The sequence below is a fragment of the Anomalospiza imberbis genome, chromosome 15 (assembly GCF_031753505.1).
Source record: "Anomalospiza imberbis isolate Cuckoo-Finch-1a 21T00152 chromosome 15, ASM3175350v1, whole genome shotgun sequence".
In the NCBI taxonomy this organism is placed as follows: Eukaryota; Metazoa; Chordata; class Aves; order Passeriformes; family Viduidae; genus Anomalospiza; species Anomalospiza imberbis.
Window position 1 is genome coordinate 17027024 of NC_089695.1, and position 25541 is coordinate 17052564.

The window sequence follows — 25541 nt, forward strand, 5'->3', positions numbered from 1 at the left end:
TGAAAGTGTCTGGCTCTGACCACATGCCTGGCTGCAGCGTGGCCGGCCACAGTGTCCAGTGGTCACTCCCTGCCTGGTCAGTGCTCTCAGGACAGTTAAGGGGTGTCCCTACCCTTGACCAGCTCTGGGATTTCTGTGGCTGCTAAACGTGGATGCGCCCCACAACTGGGGAGAGCAGCAAGAGCACTGAGCTGGGGACTGGCAGGGATGGGGACCTGGGTGACATCCTGTCACGAGGTGCCACCAACGACAATGGGGTGCCAGGGGCTCTCCACTGCCAGGACCCCCAGAGTCCTCGGCATTTTCCTGGCGCTGTGCGTCCTGGTGAGCACACAGGGGGCACGGTGTGGTGGGGACACCGCCGGGCGGGGAGCGTGGGGACATCAGTGACGCAGGGAGCGCACTGCAGGCAGAAGGCACGGGGACACGGCAGTGCGTGGAGCGCACCCCGGGGCGGGGGACCGGAGAACACCGCGGGGAAGGGGAGCGCACACGGAGCGGGCAGAGCCCGCGGTGCGGGGACACGGCGGGGATGCAGCACGCGGGGCGGGGACACGCGTGGGGCAGGCGGGGGTGGCCGCGGGGCGCGGGGGGGTCGGGGTGCGGTGCCGGCTGCCATTGGCTGCGGCGGGCTGATGTCACGGGCTGCTGTCACTTAAAAAGCTCCGCGGCGCCTAACGGGCTGGGACACGGGCTGGGACACGGCCGGGACGGGACGGGACCGGAGCGGAGCGGTGCCAGGTGCCCCAGCCGAGCGGCCCCGCGCCTGTCCCGCGCCTGTCCCGCACCTGTCCCGTATGCGCGGCTCCCGGAGCGGCGCCGCGGCTGGGGAGCGCTGAGCGGAGCCGAGCCCCCCCCCCGCCGCCCCGGGGCTGTCGCCGGGCCATGGCCGCGGCGGCGACAGAGCTGCCCGGCGGCAACGCCAGCGCCAACCAGAGCGCCGCCGACCCCACGGTGTCGCGGGACGTGTGGATGGTGGGCATGGGCATCCTGATGTCGGTGATCGTGCTGGCCATCGTCTTCGGCAACGTGCTGGTGATCACGGCCATCGCCCGCTTCCAGCGCCTGCAGACTGTCACCAACTACTTCATCACCTCGCTGGCCTGTGCCGACCTGGTCATGGGGCTGGCCGTGGTGCCCTTCGGCGCCTGCCACATCATCATGGAGATGTGGAAGTTTGGGAACTTCTGGTGCGAGTTCTGGACCTCTTTGGACGTGCTGTGTGTCACGGCCAGCATCGAGACCCTGTGCGTCATCGCCGTGGACCGGTACTTCGCCATCACCTCCCCGTTCAAGTACCAGAGCCTGCTGACCAAGGGCAAGGCGCGCGTGGTCATCCTGGTGGTGTGGGTGGTGTCGGGCCTGACCTCCTTCCTGCCCATCCAGATGCACTGGTACCGGGCAGACCACGAGGACGCCATCCGCTGCTACCAGAACGAGATGTGCTGCGACTTCTTCACCAACCAAGCCTACGCCATCGCCTCCTCCATCATCTCCTTCTACCTGCCCCTCGTCGTCATGGTCTTCGTGTACGCCAGGGTCTTCCAGGTGGCCAAGAAGCAGCTGCAGAAGATAGACAGGAGCGAGGGGAGGTTTCACACCCAGAACAAGGAGCAAGAGCAGAAAGGGGGAGCCGGGCACCGCCGCTCCTCCAAGTTCTTCTTGAAGGAGCACAAGGCCCTCAAAACCCTGGGCATCATCATGGGCACCTTCACGCTGTGCTGGCTGCCCTTCTTCATCGTCAACATCGTGCACGTCATCCAGGACAACATCATTCCCAAGTACCTGTACATCCTCTTGAACTGGCTGGGCTACATCAACTCTGCCTTCAACCCCCTGATCTACTGCCGGAGCCCCGACTTCAGGTACGCCTTCCAGGAGCTGCTGTGCCTGCGCAGGTCCGCCCTGAAGATGTACGCCAACGGCTACTCCAACAGCAACGGCAGGAGCGACTACAACGAGGAGGACAACGGCTACCCCCTGGCCCCGGATAAAACCTGCGACTTGCTCTGCGAGGAGGGCTCCTTCCCTCGCCCCGAGGACTTTTTGCACGGCAAAGGTACTGTGCCCGGCGGGGAGGGTGCTGGGGGCCCGGGCGGGGGTTGCACGGAGGAGCCTTTCCAAGGAAAATCAACCTCCTTTCATAACAATAGTGATGCTTTTTTAGAGAGCGCCTAAAACCTAACAGCTGCAAGAAACCCCAAACTCAAACTCTGCAAAGTGGGGCTGGCCCCTGGCAGGGCAGAGGGGCTGCTGGCAGCCCCCCCTGGTTTGGGGCACGACCCGGGGGTCCCTTAGCGGGATGGGGGACGCCAGGCTGCTCAGAATGCTCGTCCCCGGAGGGACTTTCTGGCCGTGGCCGGGACTGAACTGGCCTGGGACTGAACTACCTCATGACCTTGCTGGGAGCTGGGAGCGGGGCTGGACCCCCCCTGCCCCGGTGGGACTGCTCCCGGTCCCCTTGTCACACCCCCGCTGGTGGCTGTGGCAGCCCTCCAGGCCAGGAGGGCACCTGGGGCGGGGGTGGCAGGATTGTCCTGCCCGGGGCACTTTGCGGAAATGGCAAAACCCCTGAATTTGATCTGCGACAAAACCGGCGGGGAAGGGATGCAGGCAGCGGGGCAGGCTCGGTGCTGCCGGCACTGGGACAGTTTGATCACCGCCCAGAAACTGCGAGTGCTCTGTGGGGTTTTGTTTTGCCGAGTGCTGCAGGGAAAAAAAATAGAAATAAACGGAGCGTTTGCCTAGAATGTGAGCCTGTGACTGTGGGACTCAGGAATGTGGCACTGGGAAGTCGGGTGACACGCGGCTACAATCACAGCCCAGCCAAAAGCTCGTAAAGCGCCCGGTTTGTTTAACTGCAAGGCTCAGATGACAGCGAGCCCGGGGAGGTGGGACGGGAGGAGCTTTGGATTTTCCGTGGCACCTTGGAAGCGCCGCTCCGACCGCGGCACGGCTGCAGGTCGCTTGGGTTGGGGGTTTGTCCCGTGTGCCAGGCTCTGCCAGGTGTCCCCGGGCAGGGTGGACTGCGGGACCGGACAGGACCGGACCGGACAGAACCGGACAGGACAGGACAGGACAGTCCCTGCCTGGAGGGGAGCAGCGATTTGGGCTGGGGGCGCACCCCGGTGCCGGGAGGGTGTGCAGTGCGGGGTTCTTCCAGGAACACTCTTTCAGGAATACCCTTTCAGGAATACTCGGGAAAGGGGCAGGAAAAGCTTCTCCCGGGACCTCTCGGGCCGTGGTGTCCCGGGGAATGCTCGGGGGATGCTCGGGCGTGCGGAGCCCCCGCATTTCCACGCTCTCGCCCCGCACCACGGGGGTGTTGGTGGCGTTGTCGGCTCGCGCCGTGCTCAGTTTGGGGCTGTGGGGGTCCCTGGGTGCCCAGAAGACCTGGGTGGGTGGCGAGTGGCCAGCCCGGAGCCGAGTCCCGATGCAGCAGGAGGCAGAGCGGCTTTGGGGCAGCGCCGTGCCCCGTGCCGGAGGAGCCGGAGCTGGGACGAGGGTGGAGCGGGGTTTCTGGTTACCGACACCCCCGGCAGTCCCCGTGTGGCCTTGGCTGCTCTGAGGACTCGCCCCGAGCGCTGGTGCCGACAGGGCTGGAGGGGAATCCCCCGGACGGGCAGGGAGGAGGGTGTCATTGTGGGGACAAACTGCTCGAGCTCTCCCACCCTCAGGGGAAAACGCAGGGCTCCGGGAACTCCTGCTGCTCCTTTTTCCCCAAAGTGCTGCAGATCCTGCCTGAGAAGGGCGCTGGGAAGGAGGAGCAGCCCTAAGAGCCCTCTCCTCCCCAAGCTGTGACTGACTCGGCTCCTCTGGTCACCTCAGCCCTGAGCAGGGACAGGGAATGCGGCCGGGAGCCCTGCCCTGCCCTCTGCCTGCCCGCGCCCTCACCTGCTGCCGCGGGAGGGATGCCAGCAGTGCCCCAGGCGCTCGGTGTGCGCGGCAAAGGACGGGTGCGGTGACACGGTGACACTTGGCCGCAGAGCAGCCCCTCGGATAAGCAGTAACAGGGCAGGAGCGGGGCTGGCCGGCAGGCGCTGCTTGCTCCGTGTAGCGCAAGCACTGAGAGCTGAGAGGCTGTGGAGAGCTGTGGGGTTGGTGTAGGTACACTCGGTGCAGGTACACACTCGGGGTAGGAACACAGTGTAGGAGCACTACTCAGTGTAGGTATACACTCGGTGTAGGAACACACTCGGTGCACATACACACTCTGTGTAGGAGTACATTCAGTGAAGGAACACACTCGGTGTAGGTACACACTTGGTGTAGGAACACATTCAGAATAGGAACACACTCGGTGTAGGTACACACTTGGTGTAGGAACACATTCAGAATAGGAACACACTCGGTGTAGGTACACACTTGGTGTAGGAACACACTCAGTGTAGGAACACACTCAGTACAGGAACATACTTGGTGTAGGAACACACTCAGTACAGGAACATGGTGTAGGAACACACTCGGTGCAGGTACACACTCAGTGTAGGTACACCTCCTCGGTGCAGGTACACACTCAGTGTAGGTACACCTACTCGGTGCAGGTACACACTCGGTGTAGGAACACATTCAGTATAGGAACACAGTGTAGGAACACACTCAGTACAGGAACACACTCAGTGTAGGCACACTCGGTGCAGGTGCACACTCGGTGCAGGTACACACTTGGTGTAGGAACACAGTGTAGGTGCACACTCAGTGTAGGTGCACACTTGGTGCAGGTGCACACTCGGTGTAGGGGCACACTCAGTGTAGCTGCACACTCTGTAGGTGCACACTTGGTGCAGGTACACACTCGGTGTAGGGACACAGTGTAGGTGCACACCTGGTGCAGGTACACACTCGGTGTAGGGACACAGTGTAGGTGCACACTCGGTGCAGGTACACACTCGGTGTAGGGACACAGTGTAGGTGCACACTCGGTGCAGGTACACACTCGGTGTAGGGACACAGTGTAGGTGCACACTCGGTGCAGGTACACACTCGGTGTAGGGACACAGTGTAGGTGCACACTTGGTGCAGGTACACACTCGGTGTAGGGACACAGTGTAGGTGCACACCCGGTGCAGGTACACACTCGGTGTAGGGACACAGTGTAGGTGCACACCCGGTGCAGGTACACACTCGGTGTAGGGACACAGTGTAGGTGCACACTCGGTGCAGGTACACACTCGGTGTAGGGACACAGTGTAGGTGCACACTCGGTGCAGGTACACACTCGGTGTAGGGACACAGTGTAGGTGCACACTCGGTGCAGGTACACACTCGGTGTAGGGACACAGTGTAGGTGCACACCTGGTGCAGGTACACACTCGGTGTAGGGACACAGTGTAGGTGCACACTCGGTGCAGGTACACACTCGGTGTAGGGACACAGTGTAGGTGCACACCTGGTGCAGGTACACACTCGGTGTAGGGACACAGTGTAGGTGCACACTCGGTGCAGGTACACACTCGGTGTAGGGACACAGTGTAGGTGCACACCTGGTGCAGGTACACACTCGGTGTAGGGACACAGTGTAGGTGCACACTCGGTGCAGGTACACACTCGGTGTAGGGACACAGTGTAGGTGCACACTCGGTGCAGGTACACACTCGGTGTAGGGACACAGTGTAGGTGCACACTCGGTGCAGGTACACACTCGGTGTAGGGACACAGTGTAGGTGCACACTCGGTGCAGGTACACACTCGGTGTAGGTGCACACGGTGTAGGCACTCAGTCTGGGGCTGCAGATGCAATTTAGCTCCGTGCAGGCTGTGATGATTAAACAGCATTCGGGAGAAATGAGAATTAACCTCTTGATTGCAGAGATCAATATCTCTGCCTTGGTTTATCTCCTGTATTTTGGCTCTTGGCAGTCACTTCTGTTCTGCAATGGGCAGAATTCTGCTCTGCCCAGGGCACCGTGGGTTTGAGGGTAGTGAGGGCACAGAGGCACGAGGTGTCCTGCAGTGATGGGGGGGTCAGACCAGCCCCCAGCAGGCTCCAGTTCTCACCATTTGGAGGCAGGACCCTCTGGCACAGAGAATTCCCTGTTGTGGTTTGTATTTTCACTATGATGAATTATTTGCATTTCGGTAGCACTTGCGGAGCAGGATTTGTTGTCCAAATAATTGTTCTCTTTTTTTGGCTTCCTCTTCTTACTTCAAATATTGTGGCTGTGGGTAGCCAAAGCTGAGAGATGAGCAAGTGATTATTTGCAGAACCACTCCAGCACCCAGAGCACGTGGGTGTGGAAGGGACAGGGAATTTTGGGCTGTTTGCACTGGACAAATGACCTCGGTACTGCAAAGCCCAGCTGCACTGCCAGGAAACCTCAAGCTTGCAGTGGAGTCTGGGTGTTGAAGAAGTGATTTCTTTGCTCTAAGGCAACATTACTAAAACTGGTGAAATATAAACTGTGCAGTTCTGGGGGCAGCTGGAATCAAAAGAGAGAAATAGTGGAGGAAAAAATATAATGGCACCACCAAAGCCAAACCTTTCTATGGTTAGAAAAAAAAAAAAAAAAAAAACCAACTTTGCCCTGTTAAAATATTTTATATGAAAAAGTTTTATAGACACATTAAAAATGGAGCATTGAAGTCAGGAGTCGCTGTTTAAATTGGATTTTAAGATTTTACACTGGCAGAGTTGGCTCAGGTTAAACACATCTGATAAAACACACAGTGGTGACTCCATTTGAGGGAAATCAGTGACAAACATGAAATTCTTCCTGCAAACAGAGCAGGCTAAAGCAAACGCTGTGCTGCTGGCTTGTACCTCGTGCCACTGCCACAGAGGTGGGGACACAGAGGGGACACAACCCCCAGGTGTTGCTGTGCAGCCAGCTGGAGCTTGGCCCTGCATTCACTGCTTTTATCCACTTTGGCCAAACAGATTGTTTTTGTTTTTAAAGTCTTGGTGGAGTGAACGTCACAAACACAGCTTGGGTGCTGTTCCAAAGTCCTGCCCTGGCTGTGGCTCCTGCCTGGGATTGGGCCAGCTGCAGCTTCCACACCAGGGCTGTCTTTGCTCCGTTCCCCCAGGACAGAAAGCTGCTGGGTTACACCAATCCTTTGCCTCTTGGCAGCATCCCTGGGCAGCTTTGGCTGTCTGGGCAAAGGGCTGGAAATGCTGCTTGCTGTGGCACTGGGGAGATGTGGACCTGAACAGGGAGGAGGGAAAAGGGTCTGGGTGCAGATCCCCACCTGGAAATGTGGCTCGAGTGCCTTTTTAGGACTGGCTGTTCCCAACGTGCCTCGTTTCCCAAACTGTTCAGCAATTCCTGCAGTCCAGCACTGCCCACAGGTGCATCTTGCACTGTCCTGGGGTGTCAGGGCTGTGTCTGTCCCAGCCTTACCCTGGAACTGGACCCTGTGTTTGGAGTTTGTTTTCACAAACAGGACAGGACTGCTGGGGTACGTTCTTTGAGCTTTTATTGCAGCATCAGCCTCATTACATGGTTGAGACAATGGAAAGATGGTAAAAGCTCACCTATAATGAGCTTATCTTTACTATTTCCCACAGACCCCACCCTGCGTCTCAGGTGAAGGTGAGGCCCCAGCACAGCAGAGAGGGAGGGCAGAGATTTCAGTTCCTAAATGCCCCCAGATGTTTGAAAACGGGCCAGGGATTAGGGGTGTGGAAAGGAGAGCCCGCAGAGGGAGCAGATGTGTGAGCAGCACACGGCTCTGCCCCCTCTCTCCCAGCTGCTGGGCTTTGCAGAGCTAATGTCAGGTTTATTTACTGCAAGGGCCGTGTTTGTGCCACCCCAGGGGGGCATTGCCAGGCAGCCTCTACTTACCTCCCAGCATCTCTTGCCCTTCTGGTGTAGAGTCACAGACCCTTTTAGGCTGGAAAAGGCCTTGAAGGTGGAGTCCAGGGTTAACTCAGCATTCCCATTGATGCAGATCCCTCTGCAGAGCTGTCCTGCCCTCCAGCAAGACAACATTCCCCTCCAATTTATGAACTGAATGAGGATGTACTCAATCCTCTCATCCAGATCACTGATGAAGATATTAAACGAGACTGGCCCCAAAACTGAGGCCTGGGAACACCCCTGGTGACCGAGCACCAACTGGATTTACTCCATTCCCCACTCTCTGGGCTTTTAACCCCGTCAGGTTTATCCCAGTGAAGAATGGACCCATCCAAGTTAAAGGAATTCAGTTCCTCCAGCAGAATTCTGTGGGAAACGGTGTCAAAGCTTAATTAAAGTCCAGGTAGGCATCACCCACAGCCTTTTCCTCATCCATGGAGTGCTCATCCTGTCACAGGAGGTCAGGTCCCTCTTTTCCAGCTCAGGGGGTACCTGGAGGACAGCTGGTTTTACTGTCAAAGACTGAGACCAGGAAGGCATTGGGTACCTCAGCCTCTCCCTCATCCTTTGTGTCTCCCCAGTAAAGGATGGAGATTCTCCTTAGCCATCCTTCTCTTGCTGATGTATTTATAGGAGCATTTTTAATTGTCATTTCTGGCACCAGCCAGATTAAATTCTCGCTGGGCTTTGGTCCCTCTAACTTTTCTCCCTGCATCTCTCTGCAACCTTGTTGTCCTGAATTTCCTGCCCCTGTCCCAAAGGCCCTAGACTCTCCTTTTTATCCTGAATTCCAGACAAAACTCTCTGCCCTGCCAGCCTTGTTTTCTCCCCTGCTGGCTCATGCAGCACACGGGCACAGGCTGTTCCTGCACCTTTAATTCCATCTGCTGCTGCCAGGAGTGTCAAACCCCACAGACTGAGGCAAGGGCTTTGTCCCTCCCTTTGCCAGCCCTCTGCCTCCCGGTGTTTATTTTCCCTGGGTGATGAATCCTTTTCCCAAGGAGATGGGTTTATGAGCACGTTCGTTCCTCTGGCAGGAGGGAGCATGGCCTGCCTTGCCCGTTCCCTTCTCTGCTCTCTGTCAAAGTGCCACCCTAAAAGCAGCAGGGGAGCTGAGGTTTCCTCACCAGGCAGTGTCCCTGGGCTGTGGGGATGGAAGGGGGACTTGGGGAAGGTGCCGCTGCTCTTGTCACAGCGTTCCCCCCATGCTGCCCTCCCCAGCTGCCCTCCCCAGCCCTGGGGCAGCCCCTTGGCTGACCCCATTGTTTGGTAACTCCTGTAACAGGAACAGGACCCAGAGTGGTTCTGCAGGTTCAGAGGAGCACAGAGGGGACAGGCAGTGCCACTCCAGGCTCCCTGAGGTCCGTGTTCTGCAGGGTGAGGGTTCCTCTCATCGCTGTTTTCACACTTTGCTTGGTTTCTCTGCTCCGTGGCCACCTTGGCATCTCCTCCCTGTGCAAAAAACTCTTCCACTGTAAAAAGCTTGGCTCTCTCTGAGACTTCAACCCAGCAGCCCCAGCATTTCTCCCCCTTGTTCTACTTTTATTGGAGCTCTTCTGAAAGCAAACAGCAGCACTAATCTCTCTTGCTGGGGGCAGAGAGAACATTTTGCAATGAGCACACAGCCCGGGCTGTGAGGGTGCTGGCACTTGGCTACACCCTCACATCAACACATTTCTGTGGGACACCAGCTGCACCCACAGCAACCTGGAGATGCCTTTTGTCATATTCCAGAGCGGGGCAGGAATATTCCATCAGCACTGGCTCCTGGGAGATGCTGTTCCCACAGCAGACCCTGTGGAACGACCTCTCCCCCATCATACCCTGGTGTTTGCCTGGCACAGACAAAGCCCAGCCAGCTCCCTTGGGGTTTTAGGGATGCAGCCCAGCTCTAGACAGAGCTGGAAGTGGAGTTTGCTCAGCTTGGAAGGAGATTCTCTCTCCTGGAGTGTTGTAAGAGCAGGACACAACCCCCATCCCCCTGGACCTGGCAGCTGGAATTGCTGTGTGTAAAGGTGCTGAATCAAGCACAGTATTTAAAAGGGCACTGAGATTTTTTTAAACTTTCTCCATCATGAAAAAAAAGGTTGATTTGCTGCTTCTCCATGCATGCAATTTCAGTTTTCCCATTTTCCCTATGGCATCCAGCATCCAGCATCCAGCTGTATTTCTGTGCAACATTTCCAGTGCCAGGGAGAGTGGATTGGGAAATATTGACTTGTTTCCTGTCCTTGGTAAGGTCATTTTTGCACAAGTGCACGTACAGATATATGTCTGTGTGTCTATATCCATTATCTATTTCCAGCAATACGTAGAGCTGTACCTAAACAAGGAAATGTAAAGGGCTTGCTGTGCCAGCTAAGTGCAGAGATGAAGATCTGTATGTTCAAAACTCCGAGTATTTATTGCAGGTCCTATTGACTGACGTGTTTAAATAAAGAGGATTTATGGTATTTATGCTGTAGTCAAGTGTCCTTGCTTAAAGCCATTTCTCCCATATTTCCCAACATTTCCCCAGTGAACCCTTCAGGGCTCATTAAAGAAAACCAACACCTCAAGGAGCAGGGAGGAAACACAGTGTGGACAAAAACTTCCTTAATTTATCCAGTGCTTTGAGCCCTGGCAGTGGGGAGGGGGTTGTGGGTGCTCAGCACTCTCTGCTTTTCCCCTCGCCCATCAGGATCTGCAGACAGGGGTTTAAAAACCCACCTGCTTCTCCATTTGGACTGGCAACAGTGGAGCACTTCCAGCAGCTGGGAGGGTTTAATCCTCCCCTGGTGCTGGGAGGGAGCTGCAGGCTCCCAACTGGGGGGGTTTGGAGCTGGGGCTGGGGGAAGGTGATGAGGTGACTTGTCCTGCAGGAACGGGGTGGCAGCAGCCCAGTGTGGGGCACTTCTGTCTGCCCCAGGTTGCTTCACCTTGGAAAAGCTCACAGAGGTGTTTCTTTGGCGAGGTACCAACCTCCTGGCCTGTCTTCTGGTGTCCCGACGTCCCTCCTGCTTCAGGTGGGGGTGAGGAAAGAACAGGAGTGATGCAAAGCAGGATGCCAGCCCAGAATGTTGCAATGACAAGGATTTTGTGTCCTTTGTGCCACTTAAGCCCAGGATGAAGCCTTGGCAGCAGAGGACACCGTGGCCGGCACATTTTGAGGCTTCTCCTTTCCAGAAACAACAGCAGGGAATTTTGTAGCTCGGACGGGAAGAGATTGCACCAGGCACTTCCTGCCAAATTATAATAATTTGTGCTTTCAAGGGATAGAGAGCCCCAGCCATGGCTGACTGCAGAGGAAAAAAACAGTCAGACCTTCAACATCTGTGGGGAAGCAGCAGCTGCCACCCACCTTTCCCTATTCCTGTTGAAACAGGACATTCCTGACAGGGAATATTTCACCTAGAAAGGTGGTTGGGCTTAAGAGGTGCTCAGAGCCAGTCCTTACTTCCCCTGAGGATGCCAGCAGTCCCTCCTGGCTCTGATCCTCCAGGAATGCCAAAGGAAAGGCTTTAGGGAGCCACGGTGGCCACTGGCAGAGCCTGGGGGCTCAGTTGCACAGCAAGGGGATCTCCCAGCCCTAAAATCAGTCCCCCAGTGGCTCAGGGAGGTCCAGGCTCTGCAGCCTCAGCCCAGGCCTGAGAAATGCATAAACAGCAAATAGCCTCAGGGGAGGCCCTGCCAAGTCCTTTTTCCCCTCATATAAATATTTTTTTCCTCTTAAGTGTATGTGAGTGTGAAAAACCTCTCCTTAATCTTTTTTTTTCTTCCTGGCTGAAGGAAATGCTTGTTCATCCCTGGGTGGGAACAGCTTCATCTTGATATTTTGCAGCTGAAGCAAGAACCACACTGCTGAAAACATTTCTTATCAACCCCAAAGCCATACTGGAATCAGATTAAATGGTACTTGTCAGGACAGGACCTCCTTGGTGCCTGTTGGATGGAGGTCCCATGGGACTGCAAATTGTGAGGCAGCCTTGAAGAAGACTTCAGAAGCAGTGCAAAATATCCCTGGGGTTACAGGATTCCAAAGCCTGAAAGTCCCACCCTGATGTATTGGACACATGAGTGGAAATGTGTGGCATTTTTTTCTGAGAAAAACTGGAGACCTAAATAAGTTTCTTTCTGTCTGGCCTTGAAATCAAATGTCTCAGTGGGAGCTGTGTGTGTTTTCTGATGGTGGTAGCAAGAGGAAGTGTGTCTGCATGCAGCAGAGCTGGTGGCAGCCCCAAAATATCTGTAGGGGAGCAGAGTGGGGGAACTGGGTCAGTTCACTGGGGAATCCGTTCTCACTGCTCAGAGGTTTCCTCCCTCTCCATTCCCCTCACCTGCTTGGGGAAGGCTGGGATCAGGCTGCCACCCCTCTGTTCCAGCCCTCTGAGCTGAGCTCTGCCTCAGAAGAATCAGGAGTTGTGACTGATGGTGCTTTTTGAGAGGAAAAGTGTCAGCAGCACGGCCAGCCCTGTGCAAGAGAGTGATGCTGAGCTAAACCTGAATCAGCCTGGCCTGGGGAGAGGCCTCAGCAGAACCCAAATCCTGCTCTGAGGCTCTGCCTTGACACCAGAGGGGTTCGTGACCTCCTTTAGAGAGCCAAGCCAGGCTCACGAGCTGAGGTTCAGAGGCACCAACAGCTTTACAGACAAAAAAATTGGACAATTGCAGGTGTCTAAGGAGGCTCCCATCAGCTCTGCCATGAAAGTCACAAATCCAGCACAGACTGGTGATGGGAAGAGAAGGAATCTATGGAGAATTGTTAAATGGAAAGATGAAGGCAACCAAATAAGAGAGACAAAGTAAAATGTGGCCCAAGGAGAGTGTAAAAAGATGGAGAACCAATTAAAGACGAGAAATCAGTCCTAGGAGGGAAAATGACTCAAGCACCAGCAGGAAACTCAAGAGGCTGGATCCTGGATCCCCTGGAAAGGGAGGAAGAAGAAAGGAATGGATTGCAGAAGAGGAAGCAGGGCAGGGAAATGCTGTGAGAGCAGGATCTGCATTTCAGGGCAGGGTCTGTGTTTAAGGACAGGATCTGTGTTTCTGTTCAGGATCTGTGTTTCAGGGCAGGGTCTGTGTTTCATGGCAGGCAGTCTGGCTGGTGCCTCTGCCCTCCCACATTGGCCATTCCCCATCTGCTCGCGGAGTTTGTGGAGATGATGGTTACCTCTGGAATGAGCAGTAGCTTTGCTTCCTTCTCGGAGCTGCCCTGCTGCCTGCCAAGGCATGGCTGGGAGGGCGTGGAGCAGGCGTTCCTGTCATTCTGGAACCAGGGATGCCTTTGGAGTGAGTGTGTGACAGGTATGGAGACAAACCAGGACAGCCGCCCTGTCCCCTGCCTGGCCTCGGTGACAAGGAGGTGGGAATGGGGAATCACAGAACCATTGAGGTTGGGAAAGACTTCTCAGAGAATCCAGCTCAACCTTTGAGCACTTTGCCAGCCAGAAGAGTTGAAGGGGAAATGGGGTTTTCCCAGTTGAAGGGTTGTGGGAAGGGGTTGGGTACCTGGGATGCTGCTGGGCTTTGGCACTAGCATCTCTCCCAGGAGTTTTGCTGGTCTTAATTTGCTCTTTATTTGTCTTCCTGAGGTCTCCACAATGCCAGCCAGAAGCTGTGGTTTGTTTGGAAAGGACAGGTCAGCATTGTCACCTCTGCTGGTGTGTCCATCACGCAGTTTTCCCCAGGGCTGTGGCCGTGCTATTTCCAGTGCCTCTGGGAACACGAGCTGTCACTGCCACGTTGCTGAGGTGGCTGATCCATGGGCAGCCCCCGGGGGTGAGTGGAGGGACCCACAGCTCACTGTGCCCCACGGAATTCCAGACTTCCCACGGGAAGGCGGCAACCCACGGGATGGGGACCTGGGCAGGACCCTGGCTGTATTAGGGCTGTAAACCATGGTCCAAATGTCCATTTTTCAATGGGATACTTCTGAAAAGAGATCCTTTGTTAATAATGGAATAGGTTTTTCTTCCCCTGAAAAAAGACCACCTTGATTAGGCACTGCAAAATGCAGATGATTTGCAAAATGCATTGTTAAATTTTTCAAGTGTTTGTTCTATTCATTACCCAGCCCACAAATTATTGCAAGCAAAATTAAGTTTTAGAGAAAACCCATGCAAAGTGAGGAACCTTTGAGTGCCATAACTAACAGGAGCCCTTGGAGCACAGGGATGTCTGTCCAGTGTCCGTGTCCAGCCCTGAAAAGCAGCTGCCTGGGCTGCACAGTGCCCGGGCAGAGATTGTGCTGTTACTGACACACACGGGACTCGGAAAGGCCAAAATGTCCCTCCAGGCTTTGTGTGTAACTCCTCAAGACCTCAGCCCCGCCTGAGGCTTTGGTACGAGGGGCTCGTGGAGTGGCAGGAAGAGAGAAATGCAGCGTGAAGGCGTCACCCTGCTCCGTGGTGACAAACAGCAGGGCCCAGATTAGAAACGAGTCTGTGTCCTGGTGACTCACAGCCCAGCCCAGCCCGGTGCCACCTGCCACTGCCACCTGCCAGGCTCTGCCACTGCCCTGCCAGGACCTGCCACTGCCCTGCCAGGACCTGCCACTGCCACCTGCCAGGCTCTGCCACTGCCCTGCCAGGACCTGCCACTGCCACCTGCCAGGCTCTGCCACTGCCCTGCCAGGCTCTGCCACTGCCCTGTCAGGACCTGCCACTGCCCTGCCAGGACCCTGCTGCTGCAGCTGGGGGAGAAGATGCTCCCCAGGCACCGCACACGGCCCATCCTCGGCGTGCTCAGCAGGAGCGTGAGCCCCAGCCCGATGCAGATGCACCTCGGGGTGGAACCCTTCTCCTCCTTTGCCTCTTTCGAGGGTGGCTGCGGGACAACGAGATCTTCCAGGTCACAGAGGGGATGAGACCCCCAAAATCCTTCACTCCAAACGTGCAGTTCTTGCCTGGCAGCAGTAGAAAGACATTTTATGTTGGTTTTTTGGGATTTTTTTTAGGATGAAACCCTTCTCCTCCTTTGCCACTCTTGAGGGTGGCTGCGAGACAACGAGATCTTCCAGATCTCCGAGGGGATGAGACTCAGAGCTGGACCCCCAAAATCCTTCACTCCAAACATGCAGTCCTTGCCTGGCAGCAGCAGAAAGCCATTTTATGTTGTATTTTTTTAGGATGAAACCCTTCTCTTCCTTTGCCACTCTTGAGGGTGGCCGTGAGACAACTCAACCACATCTTCCAGATCACAGAGGGGATGAGACTCAGAGCTGGACCCCCACAGGATGAGACTCAACCCTTCACTCCAAACGTGCAATCCATGCCTGGCAGTAGTAGAAAGCCATTTTATGTTGTATTTTTTTAGTTTGAGTAATCCTAACCTAAAAGCGACTGCAGCCCCTGCCAGCTTGTTCCACTAACCTTAAATACCTGCTGAATTCTCTTCCCCCCGCCCTGATGAAATGAGGTTGTGTTTGCAGCAGCTTTCTTCCTTCCCCCTCCCCTCCGGGGTGATTCATCCGAGGCTGCCTCATTTCTCGGGCGAGTGCAGAAGGCGATTGCATCAATGCAAATGGGGCCGGACGAGTCGCAGGCTGGTAATGGCAATTTCTGTACAAATGCTAATTCTAGGAGCAGCCAAGCTAGGTCCGCACTGGGGCTTTGCTCGAGGAAATAAATCCCCTGTGGGTTTAGCCAGGAGTTCCAATTCCTTTTTGTTACAATTAATAAGAGAAACTTATTAATTCCTGAAGGGATTCTCTGCTCTAGTGCAGAGCCAGGGATGGTTTATCCTGCTCAGAAGTGGCCTGGGAGTTTTTCAGGCCGTGTCTTTGCAGAAGGAGGGGGTGTCCACTTCTTCCCTGGATGAAAGAGTCTGGGACAAGCCAGAGGGACATCACCTCCTAAATCTGTGTCTCCTGCCCCTGCCAAGCCCGAGGGACATCACCTCCTAAATCTGTGTCTCCTGCCCCTGCCCACAGGAATCCTCACCTCCATCCACGGCTCCTTCAAAGGAAGGTGATGGGGTTAGCGAGCACTTTGTTGTTAATAACAAAGACAATCTCGAGATGAGCTGCTGAGGGATTAAAGGGCTGCTGGACTGGTTTTGGAGGTGAGAATAATGGAGCTGAATAAATCCCACCCGCTCCTCCTTTCATCTTCCTTACATGGAATTTGTTAAAGTTTGGCTTCCAGTAATTTGTGGGAAGCTCAGTTATCATCCCCACAGCCCTCTTACTGATTTCTGTGCACAGAAACATCTCTGTCATTGCACAGCACAGTTTTTTTGGCCACTTTATGTGATCCCGAGCCCTGCTCTGTCCTCCTGCCTTTGCAGTGAGCCCTGGAATCACAGGCCCAGGTGTGGAGGAACCAGACGATGTCACCCAGCTCTGTAAAAAGCTGGGGTCCTTCAGATCTCAGTGCTATCATAACTATGAAGCTGATTTAAAATAAAACATGCCGAAAATCTCCCGTGTCAGGCCCTCAGAGGGCTGCAGATGAGCTCCTTGAACACTCCTCCCATTTCTGCACAGGTCTTGGGACCACCCATTTTCAAATGAGGTTTCAGGTGACAGCTGGGCTTCTCAACCTTCCTAAACAGGAGGGAAATTACAGTAAATAAGTGACAAAAATGAAAACCTTCTGTCCTCTTAGCATCCTGCCCCTGCATTTCTGCACATTTCTGCACTTTTCCTTCTGCAAGGAGCGTCTGTCTCGTTTCCAGCCCCTCTCTGGGGGTCAGGAGGACAGGCTGGGCTTGCTGTTGTGGTGTGAGCTGGTTTTTGCCCTGGAAAGGGTGGACAAGGCAACCCCAACCTCCAGAAGTGCTGCTGCTGGCAGGGGCACGGAGGAAGGGCCACATCCATCAAGTGCAGCAGGTCACCGTGACTGAAACCATGAGATCACCAACCAGCCGAGCTCCACCCCGCAGGGAAAGCTTTTTATATCTCCCTGGCAGATGCCAACCATTTGCTGAGTCCCTGCAGAAGGGGCTTGCCAGGGAGGGGAGCAGAGCAGGAGAGCCCGGCGGGGCTGAGCCGCCCTGGTGCCGTCACCAGTGGGAGCTGGGCTCTGGGAAAACAGGCTGTGTTTGCCCAGGTGTGATGGGCAAACAGCCCTGGGTGCCTGGCCCTGCCTGGCTGCTGGGTGTTGTGTCTGCCTGTGATACCATCAGCACCCTGCTGCCAGCCCAGCTGGGCTTTGCTGAACCAAAGCTTGGTGTGAACCCAGCCGTGCTGGAGCCTTTTCCACACAGGTTTAACCCTGGGAGTGTTCACCAGGCCTTGGCACAGCTCCTGTGCTCCACCCTTGGATGTGGGTGAGAAGGATGAGGGGGAAAAAAAAATCGGGATTTACTCTCAGCCAGTAGCAGCTGCTGCTGAGTGAGCGATTGCCCGAGGCGATTTTGGGAGTGAGGTTGGAGCTCTGGAGTGCCTTTGGAAACAGTCACTGGGGATGTGTTGTACAAGGGGCCAGCTGTGGCTCTGTCCCCCTCCCTGCCCCGTGTAACTGTGCACTTCTGACCTGCTTGTCACTGATTTAATGGGATGGAAGATCCATGAAACTCCCCAGGAGCAGCATCCTCCAAAATCCGAGTGCAGGGATTGCCGCTTACGCTCCTCCGGGCTGAAATAAATGTGTTTGCTCTGGAGTTATTTCTGTGGGAAGTGAGAAACAGGGGCAGTTTGAATCCATGAAGTTCTGTGAGGAGGGGGTGGGGAGGAGAGCTGATGGATGCTCCACCCTGGGCAGAGAATTTCTGAGGTGCAGAACACGCTGCTCAGTCTTCAAAAGAAGATTTTCTTCTTGTCCTCAGGTGGGAGACAGCAGCATGAGCAGATGGAGAGGATATCCCTGGTTTTTGTGGTAGGAAGCAAACCCCTGGCTAAGCATTCATTTACCAGGCACGGTTGGACTTCCTAAAATAAAAATCCTTCTGCATTTCCCCCTGACGCTGAGATATTTTGTATAAAACAATCAAACTGACCACCCCAAGTTCGTTTCCAAGTTTTCCAAGCAATCCTCGGAGCAGTCGGAGGAATTCAGAGTTCAGAGCTGAATTCCATAAGCAATGATGTGATTCTGGGGAAGGATTTTCACTGCTGGAATCCAAATGTCCACACATGCTGCTTTCTTAAAATGTGGGATGTTTTTGGTGTGGATCCCCTCCAGGCATTCACAGGCACCTGCTGATAATCCCACTTCTGTCAGATCCCTGGCTCTTTCCCATCTGGAGGATCATTGTCTGCTATTTTCCTGTGAGGATTTGGTGGTGTCTCCATGTTTTTGACATTCCATGGCCTCCTGAGCTTGGCTCACAGCAGTGCTCCTACCTCTGTGTTTCACAGGGCTGCAGGAACTGGGAGAGAACCCTGGAGATCATCCCAAGATCCCACCAGAATCCCCTGCTCGCAGCAGGGGCAGGGAGAGCAGCTTGCTCAGAGCTTTGAGCTTGGACTGTGGCAGGAGGGAGCTGAAATTCCATCTCAGGTCTTTGTGTGCAGTCCAAAGGCAGGTGGAGGAGAGAATTCAAAATTCCATCTCAGATCTTGCTTTGTGTGCAGCCCAAAGGCAGGAGGAGGAAGGGATCTGTTGCTCCTACAGGGAGAAGGTTGTTCTCCTCATTGCTAACTTGTTTGGCTTGGGTTTAAGTCCTGTGTTAGCTGGAATATCTGCAGAGGAAATTGGGTGTAAGCCAGGCTTAGGGACAAGTCTACCCTCTGCTGGCATCACACCAAGAAAAGGAAATTACAGTGCCACAAAGCAAGGGAAAAGCATTGCCTGCATTGGTTTAGGTGGGATATTGGGATGAAATCCTTCCCTGTGAGGGCTGCCCCATCCCTGGCAGTGCCCAAGGCCAGGCTGGATGGAGCTTGGAGCAACCTGGGACAGTGGAATGTGTCCCTGCCATGGCAGGGGTGGCACTGGATGATTTTCAGGTTCCTTCCAGCCCCAGTCATTCCATGATTCTGTCCCTGATCCCTGCTCCTTCTGTTGGGAACAACATTCAATGATTAAAAAACCCCACAAGACCCAAAGCAAACAGTGTCCTTCCACTTCCCCAAAACTGAACAGAAGAAAAAGCCCCTCAGAAAAGGTGGGACAAGGGAAGGAAAGGGAAAGGGGATGACAGAGCTTTTAAAAGCCTGTTGCTTTGCAGCTGTTCCCATCCTGGCTGCTTTCCAGAGGTACTTGGATGATCTTCTGCCTGGAAAAAAAATGTAGTCCTTCAAACCCATCATTTGATGGGGACATTATTTCTCAGCAAAGGAGACGAAAATCCAGGTTAGGGGTTTAGGAATGGAACTGCACCAGTGTGGGAGCCAGACATCTTCACTCAGGTAGATCTGAGTGATATCCCAGTGCTGGGAGATCCTCCAGGTGGGGGTTAAGGGCATAGAGGACTTGGATCTTCAGAGAAGTTTGATACCACAGCCAGCAAGTGGCTATGTGGAGTTAATTTGGTGCCTGGCTCATGGGGGAAGCTGGACATGTGCTATGAACTAATTGGGAATTTGTGTCCCAGCTTGACTTTGTGGCTGCTGGACCAAAAGCCTAGCAGGGCTGTGCTGGGCTTGGCACAGCAAACTGGAAGGGATGAGCTGGAATTTTCCCTTTCCTAGATAAAAGTGATCATAAACCAGACTAAATCTGGGATTGGGACACTCTGGGGTTATTTTTTATGCTACACCTTGGCTTCTTATCAGGCATTCACAGGTTTTTCTTTTCCCTTGGGCTGTGCAGGAGCACCTGGTGGTTCCTCTCCTGTTGCTGTGCCCCGGGATTCCTCTCACACCCTGCACTTGGAGCAGATGCTGTTTAAGTGTTCCGGGAGGAGCTGTTGGCAAATGGGGGATGACAGGTTGCAGAAACAGGATAAAATAGCAGGAGTTTTCAAGGAAAGCTCGGAGAGGCAGCAAAGGAAAGGGGGGACAGTCTGGAGAGGAGCTGTGCCAGGCTTGACTGTGTTGTGAGACCCCTGTGGAGGTGCAGACTGTGCAGGGCAGGGCTGGCAGAATTTCCTGGTTCCTGGAGGGCTGGAGCAGGAAATTCTGTCTTGCTCTGCCCTCATTCCACCCTGAATCCTTGGATTGCTTGGGGAGGATCTGCTCAGCTGCCTTGCAGAGAGTTCCATGTCCATGGACATCCAGCTCCCATAGAGATTTCACAGGGTACAGGGTTCAAATGGAGTGAAGCAAATATGAAATTTATGGAATCAGAGATTCCCAGAACAGTCTGGGTTGTAAGGGACCTTAAAAATCATCTCATTCCACCCCTGCCATGGCAGGGACAGCTTCCACTATCCCAGGTTGTTCCAAGTCTCATCCAGCCTGGCCTTGGGCACTTCCAGGGATCCAGGAGCAGCCACAGCTGCTATGGGCACCCTGTGCCAGGGCCTGCCCACCCTCACAGGGAAGGATTTCTTCCCAACATCCCATCTAACCCTACTCCCTTTCAGTCTGAAGCCACTCCCCATGTCCTGTCACTGCTGTTCCTGCTGATTTGCAAAACCACTTAGTGCAAAGCACTAAGACAATCCACAGGGATTTTTTTTTTCCTCTTCATCCTCTCCTTGACCCCTTGGGAAATGTCCCATGGGAGCCATTTCAAGCTCCTGCCTGACTCTGTGGCAACAATCCATTCCCATTGACTGGAAAGGGAATTCTGACTTTCTCATCAGCTCTTCATCCTCTGCAATGGCTGTCCTTGAGCCTGGGATTAATTAGGACTAATCATCAAAAACGTCATCATCAGGCTTCCACCTCTCCTAGGACTGTCCTGAACCAAAAGAAGGGAACGTAAAGGAGTGAATTCCAGCTGGGAAGTCGTTAACAAGGCTGTGCATCCCTTGCTTTGTGGGATGTGGCTGATTCATCCTGCTGAATCCAAGATTCCCACAGGTGAACAGGCACCGCTCAGGACCAGAGGCTGCAAGGTTTTCCTCAGCCAACTTCTGTTTTGAATATTAAGCTTTGCCTTGTGAACCTTGAGGAATTCAGCTCCCAGGGCAGAGGAAATGTTGGAAGGGGTCAGGCGAGCTGTGCTCTGTCCGTGTCACTGGGAGCAGCCAGCAGCATTCCAGGACAACATCTGATTTTGTGCTTTTACGAGGCAGATGTTTGGGAGAAGGGCTGTGCTGTTTATTCGAGCTGCCATCTCCCAGCCCTCCTCCCTCCACGCGCGCTCGCACTCAGAACCCATAAATAAGGATTCTTGGGATTATGCCGCCCTTTGGACAGCCCTGCCTTCCATCAGGGCCTGGACAAGCTGCAAACCCCGCTCCCCCTGCACCTCACTTTTACAGGGGAATAAATCAGCGAGGGCTAAATCCTCTCTCAGTGACACATGGATAAATCTGGGATGGCCGTGCTGACGTCGGCGCCGTGGTGGAATTGCGAAGCGAAGTTTGATTCCTTGATTTCAGAGTGGTGCTGCTGATTTGCTCCAAAAGAGCTTGAGCTCAGCGTGTCCTGGGACTGAGCAGCAAGGCAGGGTTTGCTCTGGGGTGCAGTGCTGACGGCAGAGCAATTCCATGGATTTTAATTGCTGGAATTAGTTCACAGAATTCACAGAATCACTGTGTTGGAAGAGACCTTCAAGGTTATCGAGTCCAGCCCAGCCCAAACACCTCAACTCAACCCTGGCACCCAGTGCCACATCCAGGCTTTGTTAAACACATCCAGGGATGGTGACTCCACCACCTCCCCGGGCAGCCATTCCAGAACTTTATCACCCTTTCCATGAAAGCGGATGGAAATGAGCTGTAACTTCAGCACGGTTTGGGCCTCAAAGAGCTCCAGGGCATTAATGAAAGGATAAATCCTGTGTAAAGTGACTGTTGCCATTGCCTGACACTATTCCAGGAGAGCCCCACAGGGATCAATCCCACCCTTTGGCTCGTGTTGGGATGATGATGGCGAGCCAGGCAGCGGTGCCCTCATACCATGATGGCCACCAGGCAGATATCCAAGGAGGCACTGGAGATCCCAGCTGGTCCCAGAACGTGGAGGAGCTGCCCCTGGAAGTGGTGCCAAGAGCTGGTCTGGGAGGGTGGGAATGCTGCTCTTGGCTGCACGTTTCTCCTCCAAGAGGACCCAAGAAGTTGTTGAAGGCAGCAATCAGGGTGTCAATCCTCACTTGTTCTTCTAGGTTTTCCCATTTTTTTTAAGGATTGGAAGTGAAGGAATGTAAAAGAGGTGCTGGCCCCTCTCTGCTGTGGCTCCAGCCTGCAGCCTGTGGGTTTAAGCACTCAGGGGATATTCCCTCTTGAATATTAATATTAATAATTATGGATATAAAGTGGATATTTCCTCTTGAAGCTGTAGGGCTCCCCATACAACTCTAAAGAGACTTTGCAAAGGAGTGCCTGGAATTCTGCTGGCCGATTTTAGGGAAGCTGGAGAGCCCAGTGGTCACCTCAGGGTCCACCAGCCTTGCCACTGGACACAGGGTGATTTACACCCCTCTGCTGGTGGCACCTGGCCAACTCTAAACGTTCATAAGTGACTTTTTTAATGGCTCGGAGTGGCTTAGGTTGCCCAGGGTGAGAGGCAGTCGTGTGTGGCACGGCTGCTTTCAAGGTCCAGGAGAAGCACCAGGTGACCTGGAGGTGCCACCAAGCAGGACGTGGGGTCAGCAGATCAGGCTGGACCTGGGACCTTCTGAGAGTGACCTCTGAGGTGCCTCTCTCAGCTGGAAGGTGCCCATGGAGGTGCTGGCAGAGCACAGCCCCAATTTTCCCGTTTTCTTCTCACTGAATGGCTCTGCTCACAGTGGATTTGCCAGGAGGGAAACCAAACTGGGATTATTGCCTTGGAAACTGGAGATTGGGTGGGAAGCTGATGCAGTGGGGCAGCAGGACGAGGGCTTTGGACTTCTGTCTCCTGTCAGACTGCATGGCTTGGATTTGGAGCACCACAAAGTCATTATTGTGATCATCTTGTGGTAAGATAGCCAGAAACATCAACTTCCTTTGTTTTCCTGGGAAAAACCAAACCAGGATCTCAGCCCCTGGAGGGATGGAGGTGATGAGCAGCACCACTATAATGAGCAAAACTCTCTAATTACAACAGCAGCAATTAAACCCCAGTGGTGAGGGATGCAGAGCTGGAGACACAACCATGCTGAGCTCTGTGGCTCCATTTCCTGAAGACAGAAATGGAATTATTTTGGAGCATCCCCTTTTCCTTCCCACTTCATCTCCACCAGTGGCTTTGTCCTGGGAGCTCCGGGAAAGATTCAGGTTTCCTTGGAAGCTGACAAGCACCATCTATAGGATTGCTGCAGAAGAGGCCTCGGGCTCCCAGCTGATGAAAAAGGGCAGGGGAGCTTCACGCCGAGTTTCCAGATTTGTTCTGGAAAATCTCCAGCGTGCTCAGCATTCCACAGTGCACAGAGTCACGGCTTTCATCATCCGTCCTTCATGTCTGGGTGGATTGTCCACCCTGGACAAACTGCTGCTCCTTGGACCCCTGGGGGAATGCTGCCTGTGGAAATTGCTGGAATTGCAGAGCTGGGATTATTTCACACAGGGATTTTCTAAAGAGCTCCTAATCCCCAAGATTTCCAGTTTTCCTCAGGAATTGTAGGGACAGGACAAGGGGGAATGGCTTCAAATGGAGAGAGAGGAGGTTGAGGTGGGATATTGGGAAGAAATTCTTCCCCGAGAGGGTGGGGAGGCCCTGGCACAGGTTGGGAAGGAAGGGAAGTAGGGAGCAAGGAAGAAAGGAAGGAGGGATAAACACAGTTTGCAGGGCAGATGGAGTACAAATAATCTTTTTAAAGAGATGCTGGCAAGGGACACTGGTGCAAATCATCCCTGTCACATTGGAACTTCATCCTTGATTTGCACAAGAAGTACAACTCCAGTTTGGATACCCAGAATTCTTCTGAGAGAGGCATTGTGTTCCCAAAGAACAGATATGGCTTTTTTCCCCCCCTCTCTGCAGATCCATTTTGGCTTTAAAGCTGTTTTTTTTCTCCTACACACACAGATGATAATCTTTTACATGTCCTTATTAAAAAGTACCACTTCCAGAAAATAAAAACACTGGCATATTCTGTACTTGTTCCTTTCTCTATCTCTGAGTTAATTTCCCATTTTTTCATCTGACTTGTCAGTCACTTCATATCTCCACAATCAAGGAAAGACGTTTAATCTCTCTCCTGGCTTTGGCATCCGAAGGCCTCCTCTATCCCAACCTCGCTGTGCTAAATTAATGCTGTATTCCTTTTTCTTTTTTCCCCGCAGAGATCCCTGGATGCCCAGGAATGGTGGAGAGCTGAATGACCCAACCTCTGTTCCTCACCACCCTGAGCTCGTGAGGGCTCTGCAGAGATGGAGTGGGAGCACAGCCTCGCTTCCCCGAGCCGGGGGATGCTGTGGGAAGCGACTGCCTTGGCAAAGGTCCTCATCCCAACCCATCACCCACCATGCAGCACCTCCAGGAGAAGCTGGGCAAGGACAACCAAGGGACCAGGAGAGGCTCTGAGAGCTTTGGAGGACACCGAGAAGCCACAGGAACTGAAGGAGGGGATGTCCAAACCCTGACAAAGGTGCCAAGGGCTTTTTCCCCTTGGAAGAGCCTTTGCCAAAGGGAGCACCAGGCCCACGTGTAGTCTCCAGCTGGTTTGGAAGAGGCACAGCCAGGTCTCACGGCCAGGTCAGGACCCCAGCAGGACGTGCTCATGGCAGCCTGTCCACGGGCTGGGTGGGGATCCAGGTGAAACAGGAATCTGTGCAAGACCAAGAGAGAGGAGCGTGGAAGATTCCTTCGATTCATTCTGTGCTTGTTTCTCCTTCTGGTGTCTTCTCTGTCTACCTCTTCTCCTCTGGAGAGCACGGGGGGCCCTGACTGTCACAAAGGAGCAGAAGGATTGGCACAGGACAGGAATGTGGCCTTTGTTCTCTCCTTGCTCCAAAAAATCTCCAACTGTCCTGCCTGGACCTCAGCCATTGGGAAGGCTGGGACCTGGCAATCCTTTTCCTTGCAGGAAGTCACATTTTAGCAGGACCAGCCACCCTTGGGAGCCAAGATTTCCCACCTGAGGCTCAGAACATGACAGAACATCCATCCCTCTCCTGCAGCAGTGGGAAGGAGCACACTGAGCTCCTGACTTTGGATTGTGGAAAGTCAATTAAGTCATTAAGCGGAGAAAGAGAGGGAGGGACTTACAGCCTCAGGCAGAAAACAGCAGGACAAACTGGCTGAAAACCATAAAAAACGTGCTGGACTGGCAGGTGGCAGCCCAGCTGCAGCTCTGTGGTCACTGAGCTGCTCCCAGACCTGGGCAGGACGTGCTGGTACTGAACTGTGGGAGCCCCATCTCAGACCTCCCCTCTCGGGCTTCCAGCTGCAGAACCTTTCCCTCCAGTGCAATCCTATTTATTTATTTATTATCTCGCTGCTTGATGTGAAGCTGCTAAAGGAGCCCCCTCCCCACAAACAGCGTGTGAGGACACTGAGCAGAGGGGCAGGACACAGGGACACCTCCCACCACACCAGGGAGTCCTGCTGTGGTGGGGAGGTTGGACTTGGTGGTCTTTAATGTTCTTTCCAAGCAAACCCACTCTGTGGTTCTCTAAGATCTGAAAAGGATGTCCCATCCCTGGAAGTGTCCAAGGATGGGTGGATGGAGCTCTGAGCAGCCAGGGATGGTGGAAGGTGACCCTGCCCATGGCAAGGGGTGGAATTGGCTGAGCTTTAAGGTCCTTCCATTCTAGGATGCTGTGGGCAGGGAGTGGGCACACGAGGGAAGAGGAAAAGCTGAGACCAGAACTGTCGCTGGGGCGAGGATGCAACGTGGATCT

At 54.1% G+C, this 25541-nt stretch overlaps 1 protein-coding gene across 1 annotated transcript; it reads left to right on the forward strand.

Annotated features, from left to right (window-relative positions):
• Positions 1–630: 630 nt before the first annotated feature.
• On the forward strand, positions 631–24332 carry ADRB2 (adrenoceptor beta 2). Its single transcript, XM_068206190.1, has 2 exons — positions 631–2059; positions 23982–24332. Exons 1-2 carry the CDS (start codon positions 886–888, stop codon positions 24014–24016), a joined length of 1209 nt encoding a protein of 402 aa, XP_068062291.1. The 5' UTR covers positions 631–885; the 3' UTR covers positions 24017–24332.
• The last annotated feature ends 1209 nt before the right edge of the window (positions 24333–25541 follow it).

Bases quoted from the DNA above. Each gene is read 5' to 3' on its own strand.
- ADRB2 (XM_068206190.1), top strand. From the start codon at position 886: ATGGCCGCGGCGGCGACAGAGCTGCCCGGCGGCAACGCCAGCGCCAAC. The intron at 2,060-23,981 runs GTACTGTGCCCG...TTTTCCCCGCAG, and splicing joins GGACTTTTTGCACGGCAAAG to AGATCCCTGGATGCCCAGGA.